Source organism: Phocoena phocoena, chromosome 15 (assembly GCF_963924675.1).
Source record: "Phocoena phocoena chromosome 15, mPhoPho1.1, whole genome shotgun sequence".
Lineage (NCBI taxonomy): Eukaryota > Metazoa > Chordata > Mammalia > Artiodactyla > Phocoenidae > Phocoena > Phocoena phocoena.
The window spans coordinates 86,805,416-86,814,977 of NC_089233.1; the positions used below are offsets into that span (position 1 = coordinate 86,805,416).

The following is a 9,562-nucleotide window of genomic DNA, read 5'->3' on the forward strand; positions in this document are numbered from 1 at the left end:
AAGTGTGGGTTTCAAAAAGCAGCCAGTATCTAGACAGAATTCAGGCTGTGCAGGACACTTCTGGGGGTGACGGGCCATTAACCTATGACCCGCATAGAAGGCGCAGATGAACCTTCTTTAGAACCCTCTAGCCTCTTATGATTTTTGCTCCCTTGAAAAGAATTTTTAAAATCTGCACCCCCTCGCCCATCATAAAGTTGACATCTAAAGTTGTTTATAGGATTAAGTACTTGAAGAGGATGTAATTACAGACATATACTGCATTTGCGCCTGCGTTTTAAATAGATTTGGTCAAAGCTCTGGACCTGCAGATTTAGCTCATTTGACTAACCCTAATGGAAAATATCCACAATTAGTCGTCACTGTCAAACCTATTTGCCAAATTCCACTTACTTTCTGCAAGAAGTCCCATACCACTTCCACGTTATTTAGTTCACTCCCCAGCAATCACAAGAAACCAACTAAGCCCCGAATTCTAACTCAGGAGGGCACTGGACTTCATCCCATGGAGTAAAGGGCTGCCCCTCAATTTCCTTCCTGAAGGGTTCCAAAATCTTTTAACTTTACTCTCCAGAAACGGGAAAACGAGACCCTGATCTGAAGGAGTCTGCGCTCTTCTCCAGCAGACGGACAGTAATAACCAAATAAACGCGCAAATGACTTTCTGCGTCTCCGCGACCACCAGGTCCCGGCCGCGGCGCAGGGACACCCTCCGCAGAACCTCGGGGCCCCTGTCGCACAGGCCTGCAGTCCCCGCCCAACCCGAGCGCGGCTTAGGGACCACGGGCTGTAAAGACCACCGGGCCTGGGACTGCAGGGATCACGGGCGGGAAAAACCACTAGGCCCCGCGCCGCAGGGACCACAGGCGGAAAAGGCCCCCGGGCCCCCGGGAGGTTCCCCGAAGGCAGGCCCGTCCGGGTTGACTCAGGCGGCAGCGAGCGGGTGCGCGCTCCCCGCCGCGGTCGCGTGCCCGGGAACCTGCCCCAACCGTCGGAACCGAGAGCTCCCGCCGGCCGAGTTCGGGAGGCTCCTCCCGGGCCTGCGCGAAAGCGAGCACCGGGTTGGCAAGGACCCCGCCTCTGGGCTGCGCGGAGCACCGGCGCCTGTCCCCCCTCCCCGCCCCATGCCCTCGGGCTCACACAAACGACTGGAGGGACGCCGAGACCTTAGCCTCCGACTCAGTCCAGATGTCGCCGTCCCGGCTCGAAGTTCCCCCACAACGACGCCTCCACGGCGGCCATCTTATCCAGAGGCGGCCACCGCCTTTTGACTCTCGCGCCAATCCGTAGAGCCAGGGCGCCGTGAGAGGAGTTCTGCGCAAGGACGGAAGCTGGAGTCCCGCGCTTCCGGGCGGCCGCCGCGACCCGCACCCTCGCGAGAGCCCTTGATTGGCTGTCGGCTTGCAATCTCGCGATTTCGCGGGAAGTGGCTGAGGGGGCGGCAGCCGGTGCGTCTGCCCTCCCGTTCCCCGCCTCCGCCGCGGCCCCCGCCTCTGCCTCCCCCTCCCCGGCGCTGCCGCCGCCCCCTTCCCACCCGGGCCGGCACCCCGAGCGGCCGCGGAGACCGCGCAGCGCGGCAGGCGGGATCCTCACGGTAAGATGGCCGCGGCGGGCCCAGGCGGGGACGCTCCGAAGCGGGGCGGGGAGGCGGAGGGCCAGGCAGGGGCCGGGGCCAGGGAGGGGTCGAGCCGGCCCGGGAAGGGGGCGGGCCAGGCCGCGGGGGTGCGCCGACTGGCCGACCGCGCCGGGGGCCCTTCCGGGGTTGGGGGTCCGAGCAGGGGTCATCGGGCCGCGTTGTCCGGGGAGGCGGCGCCCTCGGGGTTTGCAGGTCCAAATGTCCCCTTCTCCTAAGGCGACGGAGCCCGAGGGCCGAGACTCGGTGTTTGTTGTTGATGAAGCGCGTTTCGAGGGAGGTCTGCACATTCCGAGGCGGCGCCTACTAGGAGGTGATAGTTCTCGACACGTCGCACAGGTGTCTCTGCGACGGGAACCGTTTCCACCCGGAACCGCGTCCGAGCAGAGGCTGAGCTGCAGAGGCCGGACGTTGCTCTTGCGAGCAAGTGTTCCTCGCTGTCCGCAATGGGATGTTAAATTATGTCTGTGGGATTTTTAACTGCTGAGTTCTTCCTGCACAAAACAGAATGGGACAGTTCTCCAAAGTTGTTACTTTTTCAAACGTCGCTGTCGTCCAGGACTGAGAATTTGATCTGAGTGAGTTACACCACTGGCCCGTAGCTTAGAGAGATGGGTCCTTGGGTGAGGGACAGCACCTCTTGATTGTCTTAGGACAAGTGTTCTTCTGCGGATCAGAGTTGGGCATGGCATCCCCCCACGGACCGAGAACTTTGTCTTGTACCCCTTTGCTTCCCCACCTACACTCTCTCCCTGGGCGATCTTTGGCGAACTCTTGGCTTTCGGTCATTTTGTGGCGGATGTTTCCCTAATTGTTTCCAGCGCTGAGCTCAGGACCTGTAATCCAGGTGCCTGCTTGACTTCTCCAGCTGTGGGTCTGATAGCCCAAACTTGCCCGGCTCCTCAGACCTGTTCCTCTCCTCATTTGTGGCTCCATCCTGCAAGGTCTCAAGCTTGAACCCCCACCATGGTCCCTGAGTCTTCCGTTCTTTTATCCTTCCACGCTGGGTCCGGCAGCAAGGCCCACTGGCTCTGTCTACAGAGTCTCGATGGGCTGTGCTCTGTGGCTCTTCTGCTGCCGTCCTCTCTTGTTTGGGTGGCTCCTCACTGGTATTCCTGCTCAGCTCTCACCACCCCACGGTCATCCCATGTCCACTGGGCAACCAGAGCTGTCTTTTAATATTTTTTTAATTGGTTTGGCATGTGCCTTGCTATGTATAAAGTAATATCCACAACATGTCAGTTACAAAGGATAAAACTGACGTGGACAGTGGTGGGCTCACCACCCATCGCGAGAGCCCAGCTGGTGCTCCCAGGGCCCCCTTTCCTTGGTAACCATCTCCTGAGTTTCGTGTTTCGTGCCCTTACTTAAAACAGTGGCAAAACGGTTTTGCTACGAATGTATGAGTGTATTTACTGCTAAGCAAGCATTGTACAGCTTGTCTTGCTTTTGTTCTTTACCAACCGCCGCACTGGGGTCTCCGCTGTGACTTGCTCTCTTCGTCCAGCTGGTTTCTAAGTCCCCCATGTGGTCACATTCATTTATTTTACCTGCTTTAGTAAATCCTGTTTCGTGGATACAGTCACAGTCCCTTCTCAGTAGTTCTAAAATCCACATAACTCTGAAAACCAAAAGTTTTTGGTTTTCTTTTTAATCTGTTAGATGGCAAAACCTCACCTGGCAAAGGCTGTTTAGTAGCTTCTGTTCCACTTGGTATGAGGCCTCATACGTTTCACTGACGAAATCATATCTGATTGTGGGGTGCTGCCCCACACCACAGAGGGGATGGTGTATGATACGTGGTCAGATGTGCACATAGTCTTTGTACAGCTGAACCGTTCTGAAGTCTGAAACCGATCTGCCCCGAGGTTGTGGTCCTGTGAACCATAGTCCATTTGTCTGGGCTGCTGTTGGCTGAACATCCGGGTGGATGGCTTCCATATTGTCGCCGTCCTGAGCAGTGTCTCTGTGGACAGGCTCGTCTGTGTCTGGGTCTCAGTCTCCAGGAGTAGAAGAGCCGGCTGTGAGGGGCACATGTGCGCAGCCTTGCAAAGCGATGCCAAGTGTTTTTGCTGTGGGTAAAGGGGGTTCAGGAGAACTCCACGTCTCTCTGAACACTTGGTGTTGTCAGACCGCTTCATTTTTCTCAGTCTGAAGGGTGTGTGATGTGGGCTTCTCTGGAGAACACACATCGCAGCACGTGATTCTTCAGCCTGTACCTCTCGTGGCTGCCCTTCGTGCTTAGAGGGGAGTCCCTCTAGATCCCCCTTGTCCTGTAGGGCCTTAATCGGACCCCAGCCGACCCTTGACCTCCTGGTCCTAAGACCCTTGGCTCTTCCTCTCGTTCATCCTACCTTCCAAACACCCCAACCTTCTCTTTGGTCCCTGAATCTGTGTTTGAGTCTCAGGCCCTTTGCATGTGCTGTTTTCCACATTTTAAGTATCTTCCCACTCTCCCCCTTTTACTTCCTGCTCTGTTGCCGTGTTTATGTCTGAAATGATCGCAATTGTCATAGAATTCTTCACTGATTCTTAAAATATTACCTTTTTTCCCTGTAGAAATAAATCAGAATGAGTTATACAGAAAAACCCGATGAAATCACAAAGGATGAGTGGATGGAAAAGCTCAATAACTTACACGTCCAGCGAGCAGACATGAACCGGCTCATCATGAACTACTTGGTCACAGGTTAGGGGCGTGACGAGGGTGCTGCCCCTTGGACATCCTTACCCTTCTGTGCACACAGGCAGGACTTACTGAAGTTTTGTGGTGCACTTGTGTTCAGGCGTCATGAAAATGCAGTGTTCTTTTGATAAACTTGTAGTTACGGATTTAAAGAGATATCCTCTTCCGGAGATGAGATCGTGATTCCGGGTCTCTGAGACCTAAGGAAAAAACCTGTTTCTTGGTCTTTGACATTTTTGCAATTGATCAGCATAATTAAGAAAGTGCTGAAGTACGTTTAAAACCCAAGTAATTAATCTCTTCTGGCCAGTCTGGTAAATGATACTGGACTGTTTCTAGAAGGTGTGTCCAACTCAAGAAAGGGGGAAGGGCATATGGAAGGAAACGCACATGCTCTGCGGCTAGCACTCAATCCTCCTTGACACCGGGAAGCAAAAGGGTAACTCTGTACGTGGTGAGAAAACCCACATGTTTCCAGAAAGTCAGTCTCCTTCCTGTGAGTTCCCAGTGGCCACCACCCCTCCCATCAGTCTCTGATGTTGAAGAGAATTGTAAACTCACTAAGAGTAGGAGTAGCCAGGGCCTTGCAGGCTGAGAGGGCCTTGCTTCCCCTGGAGCAGGTCGGCAGCTTCTCTGCACTGGGCCTGGACCGCAGCCCTCCACCAGGGGCCACACCGGCACGTGGGGCCTCAGCACCCATCCTCACCTGGCTGGGAGGTTAGAGCATTTGGGGTGTGGGGGGAAGGAAATGAAGTACTACGTCTGCATTTGTGGGACGTAACTGGTATTAAACCCAAATCCCCAAGAAAGTGCAGTTATATCAGAGGTTTTTTATTCAAGGCGGATGGGCTTTCTGGAGACAAAAGGGCTTTGCATTGATGTCTTGCTGACCTTCCGAGCAGTGAGGATGGTTTTCATTTCCAGAGGGCTTTAAGGAAGCAGCAGAGAAGTTTCGGATGGAATCTGGGATCGAACCCAGTGTCGATCTAGAAACGCTCGACGAGCGAATCAAAATCCGGGAGATGATACTGGAAGGCCAGATCCCCGAGGCCATCGCACTGGTCAACAGCCTCCACCCGGAGCTTCTGGACACAAACCGCTATCTTTACTTCCACCTACAAGTGAGTCTGGTTTACGGACGCTTGACAAATTGAGGTTCTTTGTGGGATTCAGAAGTAACGAGACTAATTCGCCTTAATAGAACGTTGCTTTAATTGATGTGGGGAAGGGGTTAGAGTTAGCTGCTCTTCTGTGTATCTCAGAAGCTGTTTCTCGCTTTAAAAATGTAACAACTCGGAGTTGCTAGACAACTCTGTCCTCTGAGAGGCCCTTTCCGTGAGAAGCAGGCGCGGCCGCGGGGGCGTCCCTGGCCGAGTGGCCGGGCGCCTGGCGCTCACCCGTCCGCCTGGCCCCCGACCAGCAACAGCACCTGATCGAGCTGATCCGCCAGCGGGAGACGGAGGCGGCGCTGGAGTTCGCGCAGACCCAGCTGGCCGAGCAGGGCGAGGAGAGCCGGGAGTGCCTGACCGAGATGGAGCGCACGCTGGCCCTGCTGGCCTTCGACAACCCCGAGGACTCGCCCTTTGGAGACCTGCTTAACATGATGCAGAGGCAGAAGGTGGGCGCCGGGCGGGTCGGGGCTTCCGTCCGCGTCCTCCACAGAGGTCCGCAGGATTTCCGAAGACACGGGGCGGTGGCTGGGTGGTGTCGAACGGGACGGCGTTTCTGGCCGGGGCACTGCTGGGAGGGCCTCGGCTGTTCCCTAGCTGACGCTTCCGTTGTGTCACGCTAGGAGCCCAGGGCGTCGCAGCTGTTACAGAGCAGTCAGGCCTCTCTGCCCATTTTTCTTGTTTATCTGAGCCGCCTTCCTGTATAGCTGGAGACTCGTAGGAAGAGGGGTTTCAAGTACCTTTTGATTAAAAGCCCACACTTGCTTCAGACACTTTTGCGCCCCCTGTCGCAGCCTCTGTGTCCCCGCCGGCATGGTGGCTTCCCCGCCACCCTCCGCTCCCCTGGAACGAGGGTGTCCTTGGGGTCCACCTCAGGTGTCGTCCTGGGGCTCGTTAGGCTGGAACCGGTCCCACCCCCACCCCGGTCTGCCCTCTCTGCCAGGCCCCTCGTGCCCAGCTCCTGGCATGTCAGCGCCGTCCAGGCCGGATGTGGTATCTGCTGACCACACCGTGAGCTCCTCTGGACAAGTAGTGTGCTTTACGTCCTCTGGAGTGCCTGACAGTCACAGGCTTCGTGTTTGTTAAATAAGTAACCAGCTTCTCGCATAAAACTGGTTTCCAAGGCGCACGAAATGCATCTTATGACGGACCCTTTTTGCGGGTGCTCTGCGTGTGTGGTGGTTTTTATTGGCTGCCTTTATTTTCTAGGTGTGGAGTGAAGTGAACCAAGCTGTCCTGGATTATGAAAACCGTGAGTCAACACCCAAGCTGGCAAAGTTACTGAAACTACTCCTTTGGGCTCAGAATGAGCTGGACCAGAAGAAAGTCAAATATCCCAAAATGACAGACCTCAGCAAAGGCGTGATCGAGGAGCCCAAATAGAGTCTGGGCAGGGGCCCCATTTCACCGCCGGGCCGGCAGAGCACCGTCTGGGACTGAAGATTGTTACGGCAGCAGAGAACTCTTTCCTCCCCGCTTTTACTTTTTTTTTTTGACCCAGAATCTTTTCAAAAGGGAAAAGTAGCCCTTTCAAGTGCTGGAGAACGCGCGGTGAAAGACACCGTCTCCTCCGGAAGGCTGGTGAGGACCGCAGCATGGCCTGACCTCCATGCTCTGGGCGTCTCGGCTCCCAAGGCGCCGCATCTTAGGGACACTGGTCCACCCCGCGGCCGCCGCCCGGAGCACCGGGGCAGCACTGATGGCCGTCTTGCTTTCTGTTTGTGTCTAGGCAGACAGCGCATCCTCATCTTCCCACATCTCGGCTGGCCTTCGTGTAGAAGTATTTCCTTCCCCGCTTGGTTTTTGGTTTGTTTTTGTTTTTTCATAGGAAAGACTATATAAATTTGTAAATCCCAATTCAAAGACTTCTTTCGTGTGCGGGTCCTGAGTTTGATTTTTTTCCCTTTTGATCTGGGTTGTGTGGCTTTGGGGGAGATAAGTGCGTGCGTGCGTGTGTATATGAGGGGCGGGCTGTGTGTTTTTTAAATTTTTAAATATATATTTTGGTGCTGTACGTGGTGAGAGACTCTTTCCTAGTGGATCAATGAACCATCTCTCCTGGGCAGTTATGTTAAAAATAAAGGTTTCTCTTTAATTTCAAGAATGACCAAAATGGTCTCTCAAAAGTTTTAATCATCTCCAGCACACCTGTTGCTTCTGGGGCTGGCTTCCCCATGTGACGGCAGTGACACCGTCTAGTAGCTGGAGCTGGAGAGACGGGTGACTGCGCCGCGGCGTGTGCCGTGCTTCAGCACCTCTCACGCTGTCGGCCAGTTCTGTGCGTGTCCTGCTTCTGTGCCCTCACATCTGTCCCCCGCCCGGCACCCAGTGCGGTCGGTGATACCCAAATGCGGGCTCGGGCGTTGGGGTTTGTGGCAGGTGGCCTGGGGCGCCGGTGCTGGAAGGGGTTTTGTGGGTTGTTGCAGAGCTGCCGGCCTCTGGGCGAGGTGGTGGAGGTGGAGGTAGAGGGGCCCCAGCACGCGGAGCTCTTGGGGCTGGTGGTTCCTGTGCATCCCTCTGGTGGGAGCGCCCACGTGGCTGAGACTCAGTTCTCCCTCGTCTGAGCCCTTGTGCAGGGTGCGCTGTGCTGGCACCCGGGCTCGATGGAGAGAAATGCCATTAGCAGCCGAATCTGGGGAGCCCGTGGGCCTGGATGCATAGTGAAGCAGGTCCTCGGGGAGGTCGGGGCTCTGCCTCCGACCCCCTGAGTGTTTGTCCTGAAGCATCTGTGGCACCAGCTCTTCCCTCCACTTACCACTCACTTTCGACCTGCACTTGAGTCTGCGGGGTCACTGGTCTTCAGTGGGTACAGCTTCAGGCAGGATTTTCCTTCCCCAGGTGGTTGTGTAATTCAGTCACAGGTGCAAAGGCAAATAGACCACTCAGGCCCTAGACTGGCCCTTCATGCTGCCCTTTGGACCTTGTGAGGGTTGGGGGGTTGTCCTTTCCTTACCCCCAGAAGTGATGAGTTTCACCTCTCTCGGTCGTCAGCCTCAGGTGTGACCTTTCCGTACGATCATTTCCTCCGAGATTTGAGGATAAAAATAAGTTAGGGAGAAAGGGGGTTTTAATCTTCAGGTAATTAAGACTTAATACAGCAGAAGCTGGAAGAAAAATATTAGGGCAGTAGACATAAACTACATTTTTTCAAAGCATCCTTTACTATTTATGTAAGATTGTCTGTGCATAATTAATCTGAAATATTTTTCAAAGGAGAGGGTTTGAGATGTGCAGTAATGGGCAGGAATCATCCATAAACTGTCAGGACGTGAATGGGGTTTGTCACGTGCATGAAATGTTAAATGCTTATGAGAGGTGTTGCCATTTTATTCACCAGTTCAGCCAGTGAGTGACTTGATCAGCCAGTGCTAAAACCCATGTGAGCTGGGTGCTGGCCAGACTCGGAGAATTCAGATGTTACTCTTCAGCTCTTTACGTTTGTTTAAGGGGTTTAGTTCCTTCCCCATGGGCTGGAAATCTTCAAGGGGGTGGCTTTGCAGACGTCTCTGTTTCCTCTTTTTTGCAGTCTTCTCTTTTTTCAGCAAGCAGACTACCTTAAGCCATTTCAAGATAACGAGCATCAAGTGTGCTGACTTTTCTGCTTCGTCTCATTTGGATCTCACTGTTGTGTTTGTCAAAATGTAACGTTCTACCAGGGTAGTTTCTTTCTTCTTTTTACACTTTCTGGTGGAAAGTGCCTTGAAATAAATAAAATGTGAGAATATTCTGGTACTCTGTGTTCCTGGTGTTGTGAAGTCACATGAGAAATGACCCCTAGTCGGGATTCTTCCGAAGCACAGGGATTATCGCAAAGCAAATGAGAGCTAACGTATTTTGCCCTTTGAATTAAGTTTTCCAGTTTCTAGAAAAGGCAGCTGTTGGTTGGGACTGGTCCTGGCGTGGACTGAGATGCCAGGAGCGAGCCTGGGGGTCGCAGGGCTGGCTCTGCCGTCCAGCCGGGAAGCCCTCTGAAGACAGACATGCAGAGAAAACGTGCGGAGGGGCAGCTTTTCTAACGCAGTGAGATGTCTGTACTTTCCCACTTCTCTCTGCTGTTAGTTTAGGGGACCGTGG

General features: G+C 54.2%; 1 protein-coding gene across 1 annotated transcript; it reads left to right on the forward strand.

The window, feature by feature from the left end:
• The first annotated feature begins 1,533 nt into the window (after positions 1-1,533).
• GID8 (GID complex subunit 8 homolog) lies at positions 1,534-7,502 on the forward strand. The gene is made up of 5 exons (XM_065893054.1): positions 1,534-1,594; positions 4,193-4,322; positions 5,244-5,440; positions 5,740-5,937; positions 6,698-7,502. The coding sequence occupies exons 2-5, from the start codon at positions 4,205-4,207 to the stop codon at positions 6,869-6,871; spliced, it is 687 nt and encodes a 228-aa protein (XP_065749126.1). The 5' UTR covers positions 1,534-1,594; positions 4,193-4,204; the 3' UTR covers positions 6,872-7,502.
• The last annotated feature ends 2,060 nt before the right edge of the window (positions 7,503-9,562 follow it).

Bases quoted from the DNA above. Each gene is read 5' to 3' on its own strand.
- GID8 (XM_065893054.1), top strand. From the start codon at position 4,205: ATGAGTTATACAGAAAAACCCGATGAAATCACAAAGGATGAGTGGATG. The intron at 4,323-5,243 runs GTTAGGGGCGTG...TTTCATTTCCAG, and splicing joins CATGAACTACTTGGTCACAG to AGGGCTTTAAGGAAGCAGCA. The intron at 5,938-6,697 runs GTGGGCGCCGGG...TTTATTTTCTAG, and splicing joins ACATGATGCAGAGGCAGAAG to GTGTGGAGTGAAGTGAACCA.